At 36.3% G+C, this 26402-nt stretch overlaps 1 protein-coding gene across 2 annotated transcripts in view; it reads left to right on the top strand.

Moving 5' to 3' along the window:
- The window catches only part of RCAN2 (regulator of calcineurin 2), a 313585-nt gene that overhangs the window by 25959 nt on the left and 261224 nt on the right, over window positions 1-26402 (top strand). For both annotated transcript variants that reach the window (XM_049765536.1, XM_049765535.1), the window contains exon 2: window positions 24232-24458. In XM_049765536.1, the coding sequence (XP_049621493.1) occupies window positions 24234-24458 (225 nt within the window). In that variant the 5' untranslated portion in view covers window positions 24232-24233. The remainder of the gene's footprint in view (window positions 1-24231; window positions 24459-26402) is intronic.

Raw genomic sequence — 26402 nt, 5'->3', positions numbered from 1 at the left:
GGTTTTTCTGTCCAATTTATCCAATAGGCATGAAGATCATTACTTTACACAAAATAGATTCTTATAGACAACTTGAAAGAAGGAATACAAGAAGTTCTATATAGTACTGAAAAGTTAAAGTCTCTATTTTAAAAATTTATCCTCATTTTCTCCTGAGGAGTTATACAAAGAGTGCCCTTATGGAATGAAATTGCAGAGGAAAGCAGTTTAATCCCTGTGGATATTTTAAATAAATTATTCAGACCTAAATGGTAACCAGCTGTCTTTCATTAGCCACTATAAAAATAGTTCAGTGATTGATCTGACAACTATCAGGTTAAAAATATTCCAACTTAGTTTTAGATAACAACATGTGGTTTTGTTTATGAAAATATTACTAAAACCCTACACTGGCTGAGCATATACTACTCTATTAGAACTACCGTTGACATGTTATATATTTTGTTGTTACGTTTTGTTCCTATGGAAGAGATGACCTCATTAAAATGATAAGAATTGGTTGTTTATTTATAAATCATAGCTTATAATTAAAAAAACATGAGAGGAGGAAAATTATCCCAAAACTAAGAATTTATTTCACTGAATGTTTATTATATGCTGGGCTTTGAGATGTGTGTATGTCAAATAGTTAGTACTAAGCAGAGCTATAAATAATCATCAGGGAAAATCAGAACTATATAGCAAAAGATAAAAGAAAGTATGTGTATGGAAGTTTGCAAATTAACAAAAATTACACATGCATATATACAATTAGACCCGATTTAAAGATACAAAAAGTTCTATGTGTATGTAACTAATCAAAATGATCTAAAATGTGATTTTTAAGCGTTCAAAACTGTGAAGTCTAGGTAAAGCACATTTTCATTTAAGCAAAACATTTAATCATCCGGAAAATGGGTTTGTAGATTAAATTTAGTACTTTTAGGTAGTCTTGAGAATAGTCCTATGAAGCTTCTACTCCCTCTGGGGTTCTTTTTTATTTATTTTTTGTTGTTGGGTCATACATGGTGATGCTTACAGATCATTCTGGCTCTACATACATGAATTACTCAGATGCTCTGGAACCAGCAGGTTGACCTAGGTTGTTTATATGCAAGAAAATTACCTAATCTGTTTCATTATCTCTCCAGTCCCAGTGTTCTATTTCCTTCTTCTTTTAATGATATGCACAATTGTGTGTTGGGATGGACTTTCTATTTCCTTAATGATTAAAAATGTCAAGTTCTAATTTTCCTAATAATTAAAAATATTCTCATAGTCTCCACTAAGTGCCAGATCGACACGAACTTCGGCGATACCCTGGGAACAAAATAGACACAGTTCAGCATTTGTAGAATTAATTGGAAAGAAAGCAACTAACAATTACTGTTGAGAAATATAAAAACTGTGATGGAGACATAGAACATAGGGAAATTTACCTTAGAAATTATTTTTTTCTAGAACCTACTTGTTGCCAGGAAAAACAATAGGGAGTGGAACAGAGGTCAGAGATTTGATTTTGCAAATGTCTTAGGTGTAGAGGCTTAAATACAGTATCTACAAAGGAACTGACACTAAGCTATACTTACTTGTTATAGAATCTTGTTAAAGAAAATTCCCATATACCTATTTTGAGAAATTAAATGTGTTTTATGTAAGAAGGCTGTGCTGCCTTTAAAATGCAGTTTTCTCTTGTGCTGTTTGGAATTTGAAATGTGTTTACTCTGAGAAATATAATAAATTATGACCAGGTCACCAAGCTGTCACCAAAAGTTATTATATGTGTGATGTACTTGAGATAAAATATCAGATGCTTAGTATAAGCGGTCTTAGGAATTTTTTTGTTACTGTGGGAAAATTTTCAGGATTCAGGTTGGAATACAAGCTAAGAATGTAGTCTTCAGGACAAAATGAGATTTTCTTTTTTACACTGAACAATGTTAAACAGAGTTCTTCCATTCTCAGGCAACCCAAATGAGGAATAGAAACTAGTGGAAGTAATGGCTAGCAGGCCCTAAGAGGTCTGTGTGCCTAGTTACTGACTGTTGGAAGTGGTGACTATAACTGTTTATTTCTTTTTTGTTGTTGTTTTTGATATTTGGCCCACACTCAACCTTTCTCTTCCTTCACATCTTTCTCAATAAGTTTCAACAAAAACCTTCTTGCTTCATTAAATAAAAAATGTCTAGATTCTTTGGCCTAAGCATTATCCTTGAATTCTTCCTGACTTCCATATTCAATGGAATATCAGCAAATATTGCTAGTTTACTTAAAGAACTCTCACCTACCGCTGGAGGGAAAGCTATCTAATCCTCCCCCTATGGAAAACAGTATGGAGTGTTCTTAGTAAACTCAAAATTGAGCTGCCATGCTCCAGCATAGTCCAGCTCCTGGCTCTGCTCTTAGGCATAATTCCCAGCAGTGCTCAGAATATCATATGGGATGCTAAGATTGAACCCAAGTTGGTCAGATACAAGGCAAGCTCTCTCTCTGTTGTACTTCTGAGCCTGATTATTTTTTTCTGCTATGGTAAGGGAGGGACTTGTAAGCAGTATTCAGACTGCCCAGGGGTCACTCCCAACAATATCAGACAACTGAACCAGACAGTTGAATATTAGGGTCCTCATCCATGGTGCACAGGGAACTGTGTATTTTCCAGGGATCAAATTTGGCTTTTGTGCATGCAAAATATGTGCCTATGATTTTTGAGGTATCTCCTTGGGCCCTCACTGTACTGTTTATCTATTTGTTTGGTTTTTGAGGTCATACCCCATAGTGCTCACGCCTTACTCCTGGGTCTGCACTAAGAAATCACTTCTGGCAGTGCTCAAGAACCATATGTAGTGTAAGAGATCGAACCAGTGTCAACTACATGCAAGGCAAATATCTTCCTACTATATTATTGTTCCAACCCCAACCAGTACTGTTTAAGGTGTTTTATGTTTACATTCATGAGTCCTTACAAGACATCTAAAGATATTACAATGTTATTTTTGTAAAATTCTGAGGGTGTTTCATAGACATCTTCTCAGTTTAACCCATTCACTCAAGCTACTAAGTTTTATCTGTCACACTCCCTCTCCTCTGAATTCTGAATTCAGGGGATCAGTTGCTTATTGCTTAGGGGTCTCAAACTCGTGGCCTGCGAGTTGTTGTGGCCCTCCATACAACATTTTGTGGCCCGCAGCTGGCCTTCAAATATCACAGTATTTGCGATTATTCACTTACTGAACAAAAATCGCATATTTGAATATATAATATATAATAATATATAATATTACATTACAGGTTCTCAACATAGCCTGTCCTAATCCAAATTTATGCTTTTAAATTTCACCAAAATTGACCTCCTCTCTATCAGAGAAAATGAAGCTTTAAACTAGATTCTGGCATGTTCTTTAAGCCCATATTCTCTTTGGATCTTGCTTGCTTGTCTCTGTTTCATTGCTAGCTTTTTTCCCACAATGGAGAAGCTTGTGTTTTCTCTCAAATATGTATTTATCCCTTTCACTTCCTTCACATCTTTCTAAATAAGTATCAAATTAAACTTTCTTGCTTCATTAAATAAAAAATTTCTAGATTCTATGGCCAAAGAATTATCCTTGAATTCTTCCTGACTTTCATATTCAATAGAATATCAGCAAATATTGCTAGTTTACTTAAAGAACTCTTATGTACTGCTGGAGGGAATGCTGTCTAATCCTACTCCTATGGAAAACAGTATGAAGGAGAAGGAAATAAATTGAGTGGAAAAGCAGAAGCACATATATGAAAAGATAGGAGTCAGGGGCCCATTGATCTCTGTTGCATTGGTGGTATTAAAAAAGGACAGAACTAAACATCCAAGCCAAAGTCAACAACAATGGAATCATGAGACCCAAAATTTAACAATCTAAATTAAAATGGACCTGTTATGCTGGCAGGCTGGGGGTAGGAGGTGGTGTTGTGAACTCCACTCTGGGAATATTGGGAGGAAGGTAGACACTGATGGTGGAATTGGTCCTGATTCATTGTATGTCTGAAATCTAACTTCGAAGAACTTTGTAAATCACAATGGTTTCAATAAAATAAAATAAATTAAAAAATATCCACGATCTTTTCTCTCTTTCAACTCTTCTCTCTTGTCTCCTTCCCTAATATCTTCTACCAGAATATAGGCAGCAGTTTCCTAATTGGGCTCTCCATTCACTCTTGCTCTTATGCTCTAGTTTTAAATAAAAGAAGCAAATGACATTACTTTAAAATGTAAGCTGGCTCACAAAACTCCCCTATTCAAAATTCTCTGGTAATTTTCCATCTTAGAGTAAAAAGCAAAATCCTTTCCACACAGCCTATAAGGTACTACCCTCTCTTATTCTGATCTTTTTACTTACCTAAATACCTTTCTTACTGTAACTCAGTCCCAGAAGCTTCCTTGCCATTTTTTAGATGTTCCCTGCACTTCCTGCCACTGGGACGTCTTTCCTGCCTGTTTCTTACCAGGTTAAATCTTTTCCTCAGATATTTCCAAGATCAAATTTCTTTATCTGACTTCCCTAGAAAAATAGCAAGTTCTCTGTATCACAGTCATATCACACAAATCCAGACGTCACTCGTTCCACACCTCGGCCAAGGACAAACTATATTTTCTGCTTATTAATTAGAATTGCTTTTTAAAATAATATCTTTGTGGTTTACACTTTTCAGTTTTTCTAAAGATCTCGTTCTTAGTACATTTTTTGAATGTTTCATATTTAGCCTTTGAAATAACTAGACCTCACAAGTGAAAAGACCATTAATGTCCCATTGAGACGAAGGTCATGAGGACAACCAGGTAACAGAAAAAGAGAAAATTTGAGGAAAGAAGTGAACTTGTGGAGAGAAAGAAAATAGAGAACTGTCTGTATTTCTGTAAAAAAATGGTTTAGTAGCCACTATGTGACAGATATTGTCATTGAAAAAGTAGAAGGATTATACCCACATGTTCTGCCTGGCTACAAGGTGCTTGTATCTCCCCTCCTGAGATGCATACTTCCCTTTTCTACTTTCTTGGGTTGTATACCTGGGCTCTTTCCACCCTTTTATTTATTTATTTATTTATTTATTTTTTATTGAAATCATTGTGATTTACAGACTCCTTCATATTTGAGTTTCAGGTGTACAATGAACCAAGGCCAATCCCACCAGCAGTGTACACCTCCCGCTACCATGTTCCCAGATTGTTTCCCAACCACTACCCTTTGTCCTCCCTCCTCCCCCCCAGTCTGCCAGTATAACAGGCCCATTTAAAGTTTAGATTGTTAGAGTTGGGGTCTCATGATTACATTATTGTAATCTTTAGTTTGGATATTTAGTTCTGTTCCCCACCCTTTTTTCTCTACAAATGCGCCTGAGATGAAACCATTTGGCCCCAGCCCCCCATCTTTCATATTTGTGTTTCTCCTCCTCCATTTTCTTTCCTTCTTCCTGCTACGCTCTAGGGTCAAGAGTGTTCAGGACAAGTCCCAATTAGACTACTGCATTTCTTTTTGAATTTATTTAAAACACCAAATATATGTTACATCATTCTGTATTTATCCTTTTCTTCTGGGTTACTTTATTTAACATATTATCTCTCAGTTCCTGTGCTCTCTTTTGAGCATGTTACTCCTTGCTGTCTCTTTCTTATCATCTTCTTTTCCTTCTTCAGTACTGCTAAATAAAATATGTTTTTACTCCTAAATAAATAAATAAATAAAAGAGAGATAAATAGCCAAGTCTTTTCGGGTGATGCTTCACCTCTTTTAGACTGCCCATGCCTAGTATCAAACTGGGCTTTGATATTCAGTGTCAGCACTGATTTATAAAGGTTAACAAGAAGCATCTGTTTTGTCCACTGTCCAGTTAAATATATGGAATGATACTGGGGTTGGCTAGAAGAAAACAAAGGTGAAAGGGCTAGTGTTCTGCTCTGATGGGAAGAGTTTCAAAAATCACAATCGGTGTGTGGTTGAACATGTGAGTAGCCTACAAATTGCATGGCGAAGCCATAATCATTTTGGGGGGGGGCACACCCGTTTGACACTCAGGGATTACTCCTGGCTATGCGTTCAGAAATCACCCCGGCTTGGTGGGACCATATGGGACGCCGGAGGATCGAACCTCGGTCCATTCTAGGCTAGCGCTGGCAAGGCAGACACCTTACCTCTAGCGCCATGTTCCCTGCCCAAAGCCATAATCTTAATTACTGTGGTCTCTGCCATGTTGATCATTTAAGTTGCAAGTGTTTTACAAGTTGAACAAGTATAGGTAATATGGTATAATTGTTTAAGCATTATCTTTGACTTATGGCAATGTAGAAACAATAAATGGCTGCCAATTCTTAAAAAGAGCAATGACTAAACTCATTTGCTGATCCTCCTTGTGTCCTCTTCTGGATCTTGCTCTTCCATAGAAACCCTCAAACCTTACTAACAACACACATCTTCTATCAAGAGCCAGATCCAAAATATAAATAAAAATAAATTTAAAAAGTCAGATTCATGGCCAGTTAAAAAAAGATGTTAGATGAGGGGAATGGGCAACTTAGAGTATCTAGCCCTTGTTGCAGTAGACCAGTTTTAATTTATTTTCTAAGCTTTTTGTCTTTGAGATAAAGCTATCAACATCACATGATTCCAGAAGTTGGCAACTAATTATGAGTCATTCTGAATTGTGACTCTTAATGAAGTTTTGGGTTAAACAAGTGAGGGCAGACAGATCTAGAAAGAAGAGATGCTCTTGTTTGCGATGCACAAGTCTAATCAACTACCATTGCTCTGTTGGGAACCTACTTATTGCCATGGAAAGTTTAAATAATGGAGAAAGAGCAAAAGCAGAAACAGAAATGGGAAAACATCTTCAGTCTAGTAAAAAGAGAAGAATGTTTGAAGTGACCTTAAAGCCATGAAGCAGTAGGAGGAGTGACTTATCTTTAAGAGCAAGCGTGTATTTTACCAGCAATAAATGATAAAAAAAAAGGGAGGGTGATAATGTTCAATGCTCTATAATTAACATAGCAGGACATAATGAAAATGTGAGACTCAGGAAGTTGAGAAAGTGGTAATCAAAAAAAGTGGTAATCAAAGGTAACAAGGCTCTACAGGGACATATATTAGAGAAAAGGGAGGAAAAGAGGGAGACAGAGACAGAAAAAGACACACACACACACACACACACAAAAGAGAAAAGCAATAGCTTGGTAAAAGCTGGTGGAATTATATTTCATTTTTCTTGCCAGCACCGTGTATCAGGAGCCATGCTGTGTGCCAGCCATTACAGGAAGAAGCAAGAATGCTCAACATATGTGAAGAGATGTAAAAACATCAATAAATGGTTTTGCTGTGCCAAATGTTGTAAATAACAACACATGAACACATGTGCAGACAGGAGGTGCTGGGCAGTCCTCCCAGGGAGAATGCTTAAACATTGCTAGGTCTCAAATGAGATTGGGAGGAAGGCTAAGGCTTTCCTATTAAATGTCCTGATTGCCAACTGATGACATTTTTATCTTAGTTGCAATGTGGTGCTGAGAGGAAAGAAGACAGAAACTATAAACTAAGTTTGAAGTGAGCTCTATGTATTTAAATGCTAAGTACTAGACCCAAAACTATGAAAGAAAAGTCCTATTCTTTTGCCTCTTTTTTTAGGGGGGAAGGTGGCTGTTTGGTGGTGCTCAGGGGTTACTCTTGACTTTGCAATCAGTAATTACTCTTTGTAGGCTTGGGTGACCATATTGGATACCTGGTTGTTGTTTTTGGGCCACACCCAGTGATGCTCAGGGATTACTCCTGGTTATGCACTCTGAAATTGCTCCTGGCTTGGGGGACCATGTGGGACACCTAGGGATCAAACCAGGGTCTGTCCTAAGCTAACATGAGGAAGTCATATGCTTTACCACTTTCGCCACCACTTGGACCAAAAGTCCCAATTCTTGATCCTAAAGCTGGGATTTGAACTTGGGTCTGACTTCATAGTTTTCCTGTTTTGAATTTGGGATCACACTTAGTGGTGCTCAGAGTTTAGTTTTGATTCTGTATTTTGGTTTCACTCCTGGAAGGTTTTGGGGAGCCATATATGTGGTGCAGGAGAATGAACCCAGGTTGGCTGAATTCAAGCTAAGCATCTGACTCTCTTTACCTTCACTTTGGACCCTGACTTCAAGTTTTTGTTTGAATCTCTGTGAAAACATATCTTCTAAAGAGGTGAAAAATACAGAACCAACAAAAGTTTTGTGGTTTGTTTTAAATAGAGTTATTTATATAACTTATATATTCATAGGAATGCTATAGAGTTGATATGAATGTGGTGTTGATAAAGTTGTGATCTGCATAATGCCTGGTGGGAGTGCCAAGACTCAACCTGGCAGACTGATTCTGAATTCCACTCTTTATTTACCAGTACTCTATAGCTCTTTACATATAAAGAGATGGGTAATTCTAGGAGAGAGAGACCAGTCCAACTCTGCAGCTCTAAGGAAGAACACAATTATGTAATTTTTAGTAACAAGGACGGAACTAGAGAATATTATTTTGAGTAAAATTGTCAGATGGAAGATAGATACATAATGATATCTCTCACATATAGGGCTTAAAGATAGATACACAGGCAACAGCAAAAGCAATCAATGGCAACCCAATGGGAGAACTCATCCACACAATTGAATTGGTAGGAGTAGAATTTGAAAAGAAAAAGTGTTGGGATCCTTGGAAGGAGGTGGTGGGTATATTAGTGATGGGTGGGGTGTTGAAATTATTTGCCCTAGAAATCATCAATAATTATTAATTATAATCAATCAATTGTGATCATATTTATATCATAATTTATACTCATATTTATTGTATATTAATCATTATATATTATGATCTATAGTTATATATTTATATTGTGATAATTATGCATGATTACAACTAATTATTAATAATTATTAATAAACCCAGATTTTTAAATTTTATATATAAATTACTTTATTTAAAGTGAAGACAGTATTTAGTAAATAATGTAGTGCATAGTTGATCATAAACATTTGTTTCCAGCTAAGTTAGAGTGGAATTATTAAAAAAAGAAGAAGGAAAAGAAAAGAAAGGAAGAAGGAAAGAAAAAAAGAAGAAAAAGGAGTACAGCAACAAGAAAATTTGGGGAGATTGTTGTAACATGCAATGAGGTCATTAAGTCATCATCAAAAATTTTACTAAGCTCTTGTTGCTAGTTGGTCTTTCTGTTACTTCTTTTGTTTCTGAACATTATCTCGTTTCAAATACATGTTGGTGTCTAAATTGGTGTGTTCTTACTGGGATGACAGTATTAAAAATTAGAGTTGTTATACGGCCATATAAATTTAAAACACTGTCTGATACTGCAGCTTTGAGAGTGTTTCTTCAGTTGCCAGGTCTTTTTATAAAAAAAAAATAGTGCAAAAAGAATATTTGTGAAAGTTAATTTATCTCAGAGTGAAGTCATTAAATCATTGTCAGAAGGTTTGCTAAGCAATTTGTTGATTTTCTGTTGTTTGTTTTGTTTCTGAACATGGGTGGCTTTGAATCATGTGGACGTCTAAATTGGTGGTTTCCTACTGGAATGAGAGGATCTTAAATTTTTTTTTGGTTTTTTTTTTGTTTGTTTGTTTTGTTTTTGGGCCCCTGGCGGTGCTCAGGGGCTACTCCTGGCTGTTTGCTCAGAAATAGCTCCTGGCAGGCACGGAGGACCATATGGGATACCGGGATTCGAACCAACCACCTTTGGTCCTGGATTGGCTGCTTGCAAGGCAAACGCCACTGTGCTATCTCTCCGGGCCCAGGATCTTAATTTTTTAAAAAAATCAGAATCTTAATTTTTAAAGTAACATAATAAAGAAATAAGTTCTCATGTCATGTGAGAGGCAGTTTTAGTGTTGCTCTCTAAAGAACCAAAATGGTCAATTCTAATAATAATGAACATTTCCTGAACCCTCACAATGTGTCTCAAGCATTGTTCTAAACACCACACTTGTATTACTCTTGCCCTGAGTATAGGAGAAGAAAAGAAACTGAGTAGAAGCAATGAAGGTCAGATATAAAACAATGGGACACAGGGTCCAAAGAGACTCGGGTGCATTGGGAGTGCTTAGAAAGGACAGATTTCAATAATTTTCACACATTTGCTTGTTGCTCTTCTTCTTTTGTTCTCTTTCCTTCTTTTTATTTCTTTCTGTACTTTTAAAAATATTTTTCTCTTCTCTTCCTTCTTTTTTCCTTTCTATACTTTTTAAAAATTATTTTCTATCACTTATTTAGAAATAAATGTATTATAGTCAACTATGTCAACTATAAGATGCATGTTTTTTTTTGTTTTTGTTTTTGTTTTTGTTTTTTTTGTAGGGGAAGGGTTCAACACAGTGGTGCTCATTGGTTATTACTCCTGGCTCTGTTCTCAGAAATCATTCCTGGCAGGCTTGGGGGACTATATGGGATGCCAAGATTCGAATGACTGTTCGTCCTGGACTGGTTGCATGCAAGGCAAATGCCTTACTGCTATATTATCTCTCTGGCCCCAGATGCATGCTTTTTAAATAAAGTAAATTAAAAATTAAAAAGAGAGAAAGGACAGAACTACATATTTGAGCCATGGAGCTAACAATAATAAAATCATGAGACCCAAACATTAACAACTAAACATAAAAAGGTACCTGATATTGGGGCCCCTGAGCTGTGGCACATGTGGGGTGTTTGCCTTGCACACTTCTAACCTAGGAAAGACCGTGGTTCGATCCCCTGGTGTCCCATATGGTTCCCTCAAGCCAGGAGCGATTTCTGGGCACATGGCCAGGAGTGGCCCCCAAACCAAAAAAAGGTACCTATTATTATGGCAGGCTAGGGGGTACGGTGATTGGAGACATGGGATAGACTCTGGGAACATTGGTAGAGCGAAGTTGACATTGATGATTGGAGTGGTGCTGAAATACTGTATGTCTAAAACTCAACTATGAATAACTGTAAATCACAAATCTTTAAATAAAAAGATTTAAAAAGCCTTACTTGCATTAGCAAATAAATCATCAAAGCTACACATGCCTATTACGTCTATACATAGGTGAGGAGATTGAACACGGAGAGGTTTTTTTTTACTCACCCAACATCAAACTACTAGTATGTCTGAGAGATGAGAGTCAACTTCAAAACTCCTTAAATTGCATCCAATACAAGAAGTACCAGAAGATGTATTTGAAGGGGTTCCTGCTTAGAAGAAGAGTGCTTATACAGGCTGGGAAGACTGTCCCTGCCCTCGATATTGGGTGGAAGAAAAGAATAAGAGGAGAATGAGAAAAGGAAAACAACAACAACAACAACAACAAAGTATTATGAAAGGTATAAACACAGGGATATGAGGCTTCATAGGGTGTGATCTCATCTTTTGCAGGGGTGCTTAGAACTGAGTGTAAAGTAGGTGGTTCCAGATGTGGCTTTTAGGGTGAACAGAATGTTGACTGGTAAGGAAGAGGATTGCCCCCAAAATTAGTAGAGAAGAAAGCTTTAGTATGTTGGTAGGAGTCATATAGCTCTTGTTTCATGCAGAGAGAAGTTCCTTAGAACAAACTATATATGTGCCTGGTAAATGCTTTCTTCTGCTATTCTTTATTATTATTGCTTCCATTTTGGGGGGGAAGGGGAACACATCTGGTGATGCTCAGGGGTTACTTTTGGCTATGTGCTCAGAAATCGATCATGGCTCGGGGGACCATATGGGATGCTGGGGATCGAACCAAGGTCAAGCTTGGATGGGCCTCATGCAAGGCAAATGCCCAACCACTATGCTATCACTCGGGTTCCTATTGCTTTCATTTTTGAAAGATCTAAAACTTATTGCTGAGATTTGGAATTCTTAAATCTAGACAAGAAGACATCTTCTTGTGACTCTATTGGTTTATGGTGCTGAAAAGCTGTGATTACTGAATTTGATAGATTTACAGTTATGAAGGATATTTAGTGTGGAAGTGACATGGATGCTTAACGATTTTTGAAGTTTATTTTTGTTTGTTTGGTGTCAGGTGTTAAACCCAGAATCCCATTCATGTAAGCCATGTACAATACCACTGGACTGCATCTTTGGTGCCTCATAAGGGGGAGGAGGTAGCATTTGTAGCACCAAGATGGGTATATTTATCCTTTTGTCCGTCCTATCCTTCTTGGCTTAAAAATATTTGAAAAAGAAGTTGATCATTGCCTGCTAATCTTAGTAGAGGGAGTGTGGCCTGACTTTTTGACCTTTTAATGGGTTCTGCTCAGCTTTCCCCTCCCAACCCTTCCAGGCAGTCTTCCTTCTAACCTAGCTTTTCTCTTTTACTGGAAATTCTTAATATCCTGAGCCTTCTTGGTTGTAATTTTTTTCAAAGACACCGTGTCTCTCACTCTGTTCTTTGTCCTTTTCACTCCAAATATCCCTCAGAGTTCTATTTCTTTGTGCCCCATTAAAAAACAGGAGGTGAGATGGCAGGATTAATCTTAGTGCGCTACCATAGCAACCTTTACCTGCATTGCTGCTCACTTTTGAAGTGTCATCCTCCTGTGAAAAGTTATTTTGCATATAATTGCTTAATACATCCTGAGGGTTTGGGCTCTCTTAAAGCTTTATTTTTTTTTTTATAATCATGGAAGGATGAGCCTCTGCTTCCATAGATGGCTCATGAATCCGCATTCCATAATGTTGCAGTGTAGGCATTGTGTGATGAAGGATATTATAGAAAGAGCCTCTCATTCTTCACTCTCGGGTCTTAGGAAAAATACAGTTGGAAATAGCGAGTCTGTGAGTATATAGACCCTTGTTTAAACTGTCAATTTACAAATGACTGAGGTTTACATTTTTTAATCAAAATCTCCTGAATTAACAGATTAAATTTCTAGATCCTAATCAGTCATATTAGAAGTTGAAGGGAACGAACCCATTTTTCAAACCTTTTTCACACTGCCAATTACCCTGTCCCTTACATTCTATCCACATTGTGGCTCTTTTTTTTGTTTTTGTTTTATTTTGCTTTGGGGTCACACCCAGCATGGTTAAGGGGTTACTCCTGACTCGGCACTCAAAAAACGCTCCAGGACAGATTGTGGAACCATATGGGATGCCAGGAATCGAACCTCTTGTCAGTCCTGGGTCAGTCCTAGGCAAACACCCTACCACTGTGCTATTTGTCAGGCACTTACATTGTGCTGCTTTTACATTCTGTTTCCTCCAATTAAGTTTGGCCAAAGTGTGCGAGGTAGACAGTTAAGGTAAAGTGGTTATATATGTTATATATATGAAGAAGGAGTTAGAGAATTGCTTTCCATGGAAAAATAAACCCTTAGGCAGATATTACAAAAAGTAACAGCTACATAGTTTAACATTATTATTTCTTTAAGCAAATGTCCATGTGTTGCTACAAGTGTCAACAACTATAGTGCCTGTCTTTCCTCACCCATCCCCTTTCATCTTTGATCAATTTCCATCTTTGATCAAATTTTTCCTGCAAGCCCATGCACAAAGCCTGGAAGCCTCGTATGTTTTATCGACATAATTAATGAGCTACAAAGTCTGGGCATAACAAGTTGGAGATTTTATATTACAAAAATAATACCTAGAGCCCAGGAATAATTCAACAGACTGCAGAACATGCTGTATGTGCAGGAGTTCAAGGTTCAATTTTCAGCACCAGTTGATTCCCTCAACATTGTCACAAACTACATTGAAAACAATCCCCCAAACTAAATAAACAATGAGCCCCAAAATAACGTGTCATACCAGTTTGAAGTTTCTTTGGGTACTCCCAGAAACAACCAAATATAGTTAGAGTCTGGAGCCAAAACACCACTCCAAAAACTTCCTTCTGCCTTCTCAGAAATTTTTATGAAATGTATATTTTACCATTTATAAATATACCTGTATATCATATTTCTATAGCTAAATAACTATAAGTCTTATTTTTATAGAAATAAAGTCATTTTTATAGAATAAAAGTGTATATTGGGTCCGGTGAGGTGGCACTAGAGGTAAGGTGTCTGCCTTGCAAGCGCTAGCCAAGGAAGGACCGTGGTTCGATCCCCCGGCGTCCCATATGGTCCCCCCAAGCCCCTGAGCGCATAGCCAGGAGTAACCCCTGAGCGTTAAACGGGTGTGGCTCAAAACAACAACAACAAAAAAAAAGATTAAAAGTGTATAGAAATAAAAGTCCTGTTTTTATAGAAAATAACCTAAAAAAAATTGTCTTTAAGAGCAGAGGTCCTCTTTCCTGAGTATGACTGTACACTGGTTCTGTGGATGTAAGCTTTTTTGTTTGTTTGTTTCTTTGTTTTTGGGTCACATCCGGTGACGTTCAGGGGTTACTTATGGCTATGCGCTCAGAAATCGCTACTGGTTTGGGGGACCATATGGGATGTTGGGGAACGAGCCCAGGTCCATCCTGGGTCAGCCACGTGCAAGGCATTCACCCTACCACCGTGCTATCACTCCAGCCCCTTGTTTTTAATCAACTTTCTTAGAAACAATGCTAATGTCTTTAAATTGTGCCAGCATTCTGATTCTTCAAGAGGGGAAGTTTTTTGTTTGTTTGTTTGTTTGTTTTTTACCACAACTGCCTAGCTGAGGCTTTATACATGCTTGTCTCTGTGCTCAGGAATGACTCCCGGTGGTACTCAGGGGAGCATAACTTTGCTGGGACCAAGCCAGGGCTTGTGCAAGGCAAGCAAGAAAGCACTTTAAACTCTGTACTAGCTTTCTGGCACTGCACTCTGGTTCTTATGAATATTTTAATAAATATACATACATTTTAATAAATGGCTTTCTGTGCTCTTTTTGTGACTCACTCTCAAATTCTTTCTTGTGATGAAGTCAAGAACCTAGATCCCAGGGGCAGGAATAATAGCTTTATCTCTTACCAGACTTTTCCTAGAACAAGTGAACGAATCCAGGAGATCAGAGGAAGGGAACAGAGTGGTAATATTTATTCCTCTGGCTTTCTGTATTGTGTCGTTATGGATTGATCAGTCCTTCAGTCAGAGATCTGTCCAAAGGGCCTCACCTTGCAGCTTTGTGTTTCTTTCTTCCTCTTACCTGAGATTAGAGATAACTCAAGATTAGACCCTATCTTCTGTGATTTCCCTATATCCTCCCTACACCTTGGTAAATAGCATCTTTATTAAATACCTTTCAAATGATCTGATTTGATTATGCCATCTGTTTCCTGTTACGATCTGAACTAATATAGTGCCTAAAGCTTTACCTTCCAGGTGAATGCTTCAATGTTGCTTATTATGTTTAACAAATTTATGGATCATTTTAGGCCAGTATGTGTAGAAATAGAGTATCCTGTCTTTGATAACAACATCTAGCCAATCCTACTATTTATCCAAAAAATGATGTTTCCTCTTTATCACTCTCTTTTCTTGCAGCCAGCCTATTGGAAACACATTTTCTTAATAATTTCAGTTACATTTGTGAGAATAGAATATCTCACCTGCATCTGATCCTATGTAAATTTGAAGATATTTCCATTTTATTTCATATATTTTGTATATATATATATATATATATATATATAATTTGCAAGCCCTCTTGGAAAACCAGAGACATTTAAATGCGATAGCTATAAGAAAAATATGTTAAGAGGGCTTATAGCCCTTACTGCTATAGAATCTGGTGCAGAAATAGGCGATATAAGCAACTTGCTTCCCAGACCCCAGATTCATAAAAATTCATAAGAATAAGTCCCCTTGGGGGAATTGAATTAATTGAATTATCATCCCGTGGGAGCTTACGGTGGAACAGTGGCTCTAGAAGGTGTCCTGAAGGGAACATGAATGAGGAATGTGAATATATTCCTTTGAAAACCCTGAGTTGAAAACTACATGATCTTGATTCTTTCAAAACTGATCCCAAATGGTATCAAGAATAGCATGAGGTTTGCACGACTCAGCAGGTGTGAAAATTCTATAGCTGAATTAAATAGATCCTATTATATTTCAGAAAGAGCTCTAATGGATTTCTATGGAGCATAGCCTAAGAATATCATGTCTCTCCTTTGTATTTCTGGATGGCTGGAATGGGTTGTTGTTACTAATATATACTTCAATCACCTAAAAAATGGACAAAAATGAGAAAAATGCATAGCTTATCCCCTCGAGAATATAGATAAAAACTGCCAAAAGGACATCAAAAGGACCTCACCCAGGAGACCAAGGAAACAATGAAAGTTAAGAATATCATTTAATTAACATTTTTATTGTTATTCAAAGAAAATTATCTTCTAAGTTCATTTTGTCCTAGATATCACTAAGAGTCACTTAATTTTAGAGCTGAAGTGGTTGTTAAGACTTCGAAAATTTAAATGAGGTTTCTAATCTTTAAAAAAAATTGAATTGGATTCATTTAACCTTATATTAAACTTAAAAATAGCTATAGGCATTTCTTCTCTGCTTCTTATTAATGAATCATTGCATTCATATTTTTGATCATTAACATTCAAGCTGACTGTGTCATCTTTAAGTTCTTCCAAACTAACAAATCTCCCATAATCCATTTACTTGTTTTTCTATCAAAATTAAACTTGAAGTCATAATGAATTATTCACATCCATTTATACTACTTCCTATTTTTTCTAATTAGCTGGGCCGTAACATGAAATTGAGGCATATTTTCCCTGTTATCCTTATTAAAAGGCATTAAGTTGAAAAGCAGATAAATTGAATTTCAAAAAGAAATGTTAGTAGGTCCTCCCCCAGGAATGCTGTGGATGAAGGGATGGTAGTAATTCTGATAGTAGGGTATTTAAAATTTATTGCTTGGATTTGGGAATATTCCAGAATCATCAGGGATTAGGTGGCTTGCTATGCCTGGGGACAAATTTAGGACCTGTACAGGTCAGATATGTTTTCTATCACTGAAGCTATATCCCTAGATCTCCATTTTTATTGTTGTTGAAGGAAAAAATCAATCTAAATGTAAGTTTTACTCTTCATGGCACTGAAGATGAGCTTATCACTGCCCCACCATTTCCAGAGCAATTTTTGCTCTAAAAAATATGTGACACATCATACTATTAACAAGGAGATTTTCTTTTATAATGAAGCTAGTTTGAAGATTTCCACTGATGCTTGTAATTATATCTATTTTTTGTCATGACTTCCCACTGCTCTTATTAGGTTTCCATATGGTTCCCCCTTTCCTATTTTACTTTTCATTTGCCCCTTCTTACAAAGACCAGTGTAAGGCTTTCTAGACCAAAATGTCTATGGGCCAGTGCATGGCACCATGTTTTCATGAGATAAACACCACTCCTAAAATGGGGAAATTATTAAGAATTCTGCAATTTGGGCCAGAGAGATAGCATGGAGGTGGGGTGTTTGCCTTGCATGCAGAAGGATGGTGGTTCGAATCCCGGCATCCCATATGGTCCCCTGAGCCTGCCAAGAGCAATTTCTGAGTGTAGAGCCAGGAGTAACCCCTGAGCACTGCTGGTCTGACCCAAACCCCCCTCCCCAAAATTATGAAATTTAAAAATCTAGATCTCATGAACATAGAGAACAATGAAACAGCAGTTTAATGGAAACATGAATTTACAGGTCTGGGCTTTTGAAAATTATGCTATAGCAATTTAAAAACAATGGAAAACTATGGCATCTTGAAAGATTGATTGTGTAGAAACTCAGTAATGTCTAGATCACTGTAGTATATTCAGGTGGGTGGGGAGAATTTCTGAACTTATTTATGTAACAGAAAATTTCAATTATTGCTTCTTTTAAGCTTAATAGGCATCATTAGATTTCAGATGGCCAGTCTTTGTAGTATAGACTAAATTATCTTAATTTTAGATCTTATTTAATTATGTAAGTGCTAGTTATTTACATGAAAACAAATGTGAATATCTTCCTTTTCCTGATTATATTAAAATGAACTAATCAGGGTCAGAGCAATAGTGCAGTGGTAGGGCATTTTACCTTTCGCCTCGGTTAGATCCCCGGCATCCCATATGGTCCCCCAAGCCAGGAGTGATTTCTGAGTGCATAGCCAGAAGTAACCCCTGAGCCAGGTGTGGCCCCAAAACAAAACAAAACAAGAAAATAAATAAATAAAATAAACTAATAATTTATATTCTCATTTCCGCCGATAATATATGAATATATATTGGTAGTGTTTTGCTGAGGAGAGTGTTGTTTGTTTAAAATTCTTTTTTTTTTTTTTTTGTTTTTGTTTTTGGGCCACACCCGGCGGTGCTTAGGGGCTACTCCTGGCTGTCTGCTCAGAAATAGCTCCTGGCCGGCACGGGGGACCATATGGGACACCGGGATTCGAACCAATCACCTTTGGTCCTGGATCGGCTGCTTGCAAGGCAAACGCCGCTATGCTATCTCTCCGGGCCCTGTTTAAAATTCTTATTAGCCCCTTTACCTGACTAATATCTCTACCACTTCACAGAATATCAAACCTTATTTGCAAAAAATATTCAAGAAGGATCTCTACTTGTTTCTTATTGTCGTGGAATAGGTTTAGCTCTCTTGGACTTTTGCTAGAAACTTGAATTATGCTGATAAACTTAAAAGTAGGAGATGGAAAGCACCTCTGTGATGCCATGTTTTGCTTTGACTTACTCTTGATGAGCCTGTAGGTAGTAATAAGCTCTTTTTCATCCACCTACTATTTTAAAAGCTTTGCAAGACATCTGTATGCTTCATCTCCTTTAATGTTCATGCACAACCTGAAAGGTACAAAGTCACGATGATTTTGAAAAAACACAGTTTAAAGGACTCAGCTTTCAAAAGGGCTAGAGAGCCTTTTATGCCCCTGGTGATGCCTTCTGTTTTTTTTTTTTTTATAAAGATTTATATTCTTACCTTGAAAAAATATTTAAGGGTCTATATTTTAAAAGTGGAAGTGGTTTTCTTTTTCGAGATTAATGTGATGATAAAATGTTTGTATTCCAAATGTCAAACAACAGAAGAATAGTTTAATAAATAATGACAGCTCCATACACTGGGCAATTACGATGACTGTGTTCAGAGTTTCCAGTGACAAAGGGAACTACTCATTAAATATATCAGTATTTCACGTAAAATATAATATTGCACAGCAGGATCCTAATTTAAAATTAGACATGTGCAAAAACACTAGAACTAAACCATGTTAGTGGAGGTTTCTCTGGATAGTAGTTATACTTTACTTTTATTTTCTTTCTTTTTTCCTTTTTGAAATTTTTGAAGTTTTCTTCGGCGAACTCATATAATTAAAAATTTATAAATATTATTTTAATTATAGTCCTCAGACTTTTCATTTTATCAGATTCATTCTCTGGCAGATTTTTCTGATTCTTACTTACAAAATTACCTTTTGCAAGTTATTACATATCTCTGGTATGTGGTTTTAAATAGTGAAAGATTATTTTATAACTTATTTGCTGGCTTATTATGTCTAAAAAGGAAAACAACTTGATTCATAATTTATTAACTTATTCAAGCAACCTTAGGTGGACTTTTTATAGGTTCCAGGCAGAAGATAAAAGATGAAGACAGTTCATTTCTACTCTTTCATCTACCTACCATGAATAGATCTAGTTTGAGATACAAGTCAGTGAAGCAGTGATTGATGTATGATGATTTGTGAGAGGAGACTGTGAAGATGCTCTGAGAGTAGAAAGGAAGTATTAGAATTTTATGGGACACTTGGGAGGTTGGGGAGACTCCCAAAGGAGTTGGTACTTGTACTAAAGGCAGCTCTTCACTTGTGGATGACTAATCGTAGATTTTTTAAAATAAGGGCAAGTCTTTTAAGGCTACACTGACAAATGTTGCCTCAAATCGTTTCTCTATAGAAATCTGAGTTTTGAAATAGAGCTTTGAAATCAATTTTGGGGGGATTGCTTAGGGGTCTCACCCAGTGGTGCTCAGGGGTTATGCTTGGTTCTGCTCTCAAAGATCATTCGTGGATGGGTTCAGAGTATCATATGCGGTGCGGATAGTTGAATCTGGGTCAGTCACATTCAAGGTAAGTGCATACCTTTTCTTCTCTCTCTCCAGCTCTTGCAATTCACTTTAAATTATTATTCTGGACTAGAAAACTCTTATATGTATTGGGAGGTTATTATAATCTTCATAGTTCTTCATAGTTTTCCTTTCTTTTTTTTTTTTTTGAGTGTACTAAAATGAGGTAATACAAAATCATAATATATTTGCTCTCAGACTAGCTCGTGTTCAGTTTATTCCCAACTCTGTAATCAGGGTCACTTTTGGAGGTGCTTAGGGACATGTATGGTGCTGAAGATTGAACTGAAATCTACTTTATGCAAGACAAGTGCCTTCGCCCTTGTAATATCTCTTGGCCCTATAATGATAAATCTTTGTAGTAGCTGATAGTGCATTCTCTTTTACATAGTAGTTAATACTGATTTTGATCACTTCCTCCATTATTTTTTAATTATTATTATTATTATTTTGGTTTTTGGACCACACATGGTGATGCTCAGGGGTTACTCCTGGATATGTGCTCAGAAATCCTCCTGGCTTAGGGAACCATATGGGACACCAGGGTATCAAACCATGGTCAGTCCTAGGTTAGCACATGCACGGCAAATGCCCTATAGCTTGCACCGCCACTCTGGCTCCACTTCCTCCATTTTTATTTTATTCTTTTCTTCTTTCTGCTCTGCCAAGGCAGGCAAATAGATGCTTTTGCCCTTGTTTGATAAGGATAAACTGAGTCATAGAATGGTCACTTGACTTGTTTAAAGTATAGGCAAGTCAGTAATAAAACTAGGGAAATAAATTTCTGTTCTTCAAATGTTTGACTTTTTGCTTTTACTAATTTTGACTTTAATATTTAAGGTCAAATCTTTGACTTTGCTTCTACTAATATTTAACCACATAATCAAATTGTTTGCTAAAAATACATTTATCTTTCAAAGCAACACTGAAATAATGAGCATAAAATAAAATTTCATAAAGATAATCATATTGTTATAGCTTACATCAGAAACTAAGGTAATTTGAATATATTGAACTGAGTCCTGAATGAGGCTTAATATTTGATCTAGTTAATTAAATTGTTCAGCAGTAGGTTTTGATGTTGATTTTTGGGGAAAGGCTCATAGGTAACTCTTAGCTCTGCACTGGGGCTTATTTCTGGCAGAGTACAAGGGAACATAAGGAGGTTCCTAGGATTGAACCTGGGTGGGCTAAAGACAAGGCAAACGCCTTATATTCTGTATTATCACTCTGGCCTCAATGCTGATTATTTTAAGTGAAAATATTGAGACTTTACATTTTGGAAATGTCCATTTAAAAACATATTCGTTTTTATTAATTAGATCATTTATGAATAAAGGGAAATTAAAATTAAAACTTGATACCCGTACTTCATATTACTTGATTATGACTTAATTATCAAATGGTGTTCCTATAAACATTGATAAAAATAATGCTTTCAAGTACTTTTAGTAATTGTTTTTATCTTGATATAATTAGCACTCTAATCATAAACAGTGATTGTTCCTATTAAACCAAGCTACTGCTGCTATCTTAGAATGTATTGCAGTTTGATCCCCCAGCGTCCCATATGGTCCCCCAAGCCAGGAACAATTCCTGAGTGCATAACCAGGAGTAACTCCTGAGTGTCACTGGGTGTGGCCCAAACAAAACAAAACAAAACAAACCCCCCCAAAATGAAGCAATAAATAAATGTAAACAAAAATACCCATAATATTTAATTGAAGTTTTTCTTTATAATTTAAACTTAATTTTTAAATTAGATTTTGGAATAATTTGGATTAATCATAGAGTAAAATAAGACTCAACATAGAAATCTATTGTCATTTAAAGTAAATGTCTTGTTGAGTTAAATACAAAGAGATGAAATGACATTTTAAAGTTTTAGAAAATAGGACTACTATCATATGTTATATAGAATGGCATTTTAGTTGGTCACAATCAAAGTAGTATTATTTTAGAGTAATTACTTACCCTTCTTTCATCTTCTTTCAAACAGAGCTAAGATTTTATACATGATACATTATTTATATCCCCATCCTATTCTGCTTCTTTGGTTCCCATATGGGCCTTATTTCTAGAAGAAATAAAAATCAAAAGTATAATCTTATGACCATGTTACTCTTCAGAATTCCAAAGCAATATCAACAGAAACTCCTACTTGTCTGGGGAATCTCACAACTTGAAGTTGGTGAGAGTAGAATAATGCTGATGATACTAGTTTTCCTTTCTTCTGAGGTCCTGCAGGACTGTACTGAGGGAAATCATCTAGCAGCCACATTAGAATTGTCGCATTAGATTTGTCTTACTTGTATATCAACTCTCATGTTATTTAACCTTCCAGGTTTCCTAAGTTTCTAATATTCTAATATAGAATAGTTCTATTGACATGAATGTAGGCTCAAAATGAAAATATAAAGTGTTCCCAAAGTATGTGAGTAGACTGACAAAATCTTCTGAATTATGGACCAGTATCACAAAATGGAATAGGTCTCCAACTGACTATAGTTTTGTAGAATTTCAGATTAAAAGGGTGAGGAAATCGTAGAATGATTGAACACAGTTTGATATTAGAACTGTAAAGTTTTATGATGTGGAGACTAGCTGGGATGTATATATTATAGATCAGACCACCAGATGGTTCTAATTTGTCAAAATATAGGCTCTCAAATTAAAAATTTTCTCATAAATGTATATATATATATCCATTTATTTGGAATGAATATTAGTTGTTAATCTAGTCAGGATTAGATGGTAACAAAACATATTTTGTGTGATTTTTATAAAATATTTTAAATCTTTTTTTAAAATTATCTTTATTTAAACACCGTGATTACAAATATGATTGTAGTTGTATGATTTCAGTCATGTAAAGAGCACCCCCCCTTCACCAGTGCAACAGTCCCACTACCAATGTCCCAAATCTCCCTCCTCCCCACCCCACCCACACCTGTACTCCAGACAGACTTTCTTCTTCCCTCATTCATTCACATTTTTTGGATAGTTCTCAATGTAGTTATTCCTCTAACTGCACTCATCACTCTTCCTGTCATAAGCTTTAAAATATTTCTTAATATTTTAAAATATTCCATAAACATAGACTTGCTTTAATTTTCATCTTCGAAAACCTTGTGGTTTAAGAGATTAAAACCTGAGAGGAGGGGCCGGAGAGATAGCATGGAGAAAAGGCGTTTGCCTTTCATACAGAAGGACGGTGGTTCGAATCCCTGCATCTCATATGGTCCCCCGTGCCTGCCAGGAGCGATTTCTGAGCGTGCAGCCAGGAGTGATCCCTGAGCACTTCCGGGTGTGACCCAAAAGCCAAAAACAAAAAACAAAAGCCTGAGAGCAAAATCCCTGGTTTTGAGTCCAGGTTTCTCATTTATCACTGACTTTGTAAAAGTTACTGAATTTTTTTTCTCTTATTTATAGAAAGTTTTCCCATTCATAGAACAGGGTAATATCAGTATTAACCTCATAGACTTTTGTGGAGAATAAATAATTCCTTTACTTTCCCATCCATAAAATGAGCATAATTTTAGTAGGACCCTCAGGTACTATTGTGGAAATTAAATTGTTAAATTGCATATACATAATTTAGAATAGTTTCTGGAACCAACAAATGACAAGCATTAGTAAGATAATGGTGATGGTATATATATATATACAATCATCTACTTTATTAAAACACTTTCTCACTTCTACTGGAGCATTTCATTCCTTTTTTTTTTTTTTTTTGGTTTTTGGGCCACACCCAGCGGCGCTCAGGGGTTACTCCTGGCTGTCTGCTCAGAAATAGCTCCTGGCAGGCACGGGGGACCATATGGGACACCGGGATTCGAACCAATCACCTTTGGTCCTGGATCGGCTGCTTGCAAGGCAAACACCGCTGTGCTATCTCTCCGGGCCCCAGCATTTCATTCTTAAAAGGATACAAAGCTCAGAGAATTTAAATAACTTTACTAGATCCCATATGCAGTTTTTAAAAATGGGCAAATGGACTCTACTCCTGTCCTCCAGTTCTTATCTTGGTTGCTTATTTGTTTGTTGTTTTTCCTTTTTAACTATAAGCCAGACTGGATTTTTGCCCAGAGCAGAAATATGGTAAATTGTGATTTAGAGATCAAGAAAATAATGTAAATTATCTCTGATAATTTCTCTTCATTTTGCAAATAAACTCTGCTGCATTGCCCCTGCTAATCTAGAACTGCCATAATCAAATCAAGTTTTAAGGTCTGAACCTCACTGTAACCCATGCCTGTCTTTGTATTCTCAGGAATGAGAGGTGAATCCTACTTCATAGGAATGAGGAACCCAGGACAACAAGGCCACATCCCAGAAGATGGAGGACTTTTCTTGCTCTGCTGCATAGACAGAGACTGGGCTGTTACCCGGTGTTTTGCAGAGGAGGCCTTTCAAGCTATAACTGACTTCAATGACCTCCCCAACTCATTGTTTGCATGCAACGTTCACCAGTCAGTGTTTGAAGGAGAAGAGAGCAAGGTAAACTTCTTTTCTGCTCCTTAACGATTGGCAGCTGTAGCATTATCTCAAAATATTGCCACTGCTCATTTGTGGTTGATATTTTGAAGTTTTGAAACATGTTCAAATGGTGTTATTCTTAGCATGCACAGCAGGAGGAAGCCTGTTCTATTATCAGCTAACTTTGGAATTGTAGATAAGAGTGTGTTGAATTGCAGATGATTCCCCCTGGCAAGCAAATATCATATAATATGTTATATTTTCTTCCTTTCTGCCCAAACCATAATTTACCTTTCTCAAAACAGCATCTGCTGTTTTTCACCCTTGCCCTAACCTACAGTTAGATGAAATATTCTAAAATGATCTTTTTAATGGAATCCAAGTTCCATAGCAGTTATTTAGAAAGGTAAGTTGATTAGTCATCAGAAACTTGCTTATTGAAAGCATGATGGGTGGGGTTGCTCTGTGTGTGTTGTAAGCATTTGAACCTAAGTGATTAATTCTTTTTGGATTTGGATGATTACTGAATAATGTTCTTGATGAATAAGTGCTTTCTAGAAAATGAAGCTTACCATGTTAAGAGAAAATTTGATGACATTTCTTGGAAAATTGAGTCAATGTTCTGTTTGAGGTTCTTTCTAATGTTAATTTCAGATTTTCTGCTCAACTTTGTCCCGATGATTTGAATTCCTAATGTAAATGTTCACTATGTTATAAAACATGGATACTATTTTTAGAGGAAGCCTCTTTTAATAAGTATGTGGCTTTATGTGAAATGTCAGAGTTGGCTTATTGATAGCTTTTCACAAACTTGGGCTATTTTTGCCAATTGCTGAAGTCCAAAAGTAGTTACTGACCTTTTTTCATGAATTTCATTGGTTTTAGAGGCAATCTTGAAATTTTATGAAGTATTCAGGTTAGGAATTACCTAAATTTAGTTTTTATAAGAGTTTTTGTTTGGTTGGTTTTGGACCACATCAGCAGTGCTCAGGACTTAATACTGATTCTGTGTTTAGGAAGCACTCCTATTGTGCTTGGGGAACCATAAATGGTACCAGTAATTGAGATTGGGTCAACTACAAGCAAATAAGAGCAAACCCATTGTATTATCACTGTCATAACCCCGGAGATAGTTTCATAATGATAGGTTTTTGTGTTGGACAATTGAAGTGATAGACTAAAGCAGCCTGACATCAAATGACATATGGAATAGAACGTTAAGTGCTGGGATCACTGGACCATTTGAAGACCCAAAATAGCTCAGAGCCTCTTTAAAATATACTAGGAATTTTTTCTCATGAATTATAGTCAGTTTATAATTTGAATTTTTATTTACTCAAAAAAATAATTTCTCTTGAAATCTACTTGCCATTAACTAGGAAATAAAATTCTATTTTTCCTTGTTCTATCATAGTTTAAATAATACCAATTTTCTTAGGAATTTAATGGAATTTTGATTATTTCTTGATTAAATACTTCTCAGTAGATTGAAACAATAAGTTCTCATAAGGAGCTAATAGTACTCAACTGTGTGACTCTGTAATGGCTGATCAACTGCACCAGAACTGGAAATAGAAAGTGACAGAAATTTGGGAAGAGTTCATGGGTGATCTGACCAGGTCTACTTTGAAGTTCTGATTTGTGATGGAATAATATAAAATATTCTAATTTAATTTGTATATAAAGTTTTCAATTTGACTAGAACTATTTTATTTTTCAATGACCTTAATAAAATACTGCAAATCAGCATGATGTATTTCAGTGGAGCCATTTTTAAATGGTTCACATCATATTTTATAGACAATGATGGGAGTTCTTTTTTTGGAAATCAAGTTTAAAAAATTAAACCTAACAGTCTGAAATAAGTTTGACGTGTTCAAATCAGACAGAAATTCTCTTTGGTGATTTTATAATGTCCATTTGGCAAGAGTCTTTAGCATGTCATATAATGTTCACAAGATTCAT

The sequence above is a fragment of the Suncus etruscus genome, chromosome 18 (assembly GCF_024139225.1).
Source record: "Suncus etruscus isolate mSunEtr1 chromosome 18, mSunEtr1.pri.cur, whole genome shotgun sequence".
Lineage (NCBI taxonomy): Eukaryota > Metazoa > Chordata > Mammalia > Eulipotyphla > Soricidae > Suncus > Suncus etruscus.
Note: the sequence above shows the minus strand (reverse complement) of the source record. Positions and strands in the feature narration are given on the sequence as shown.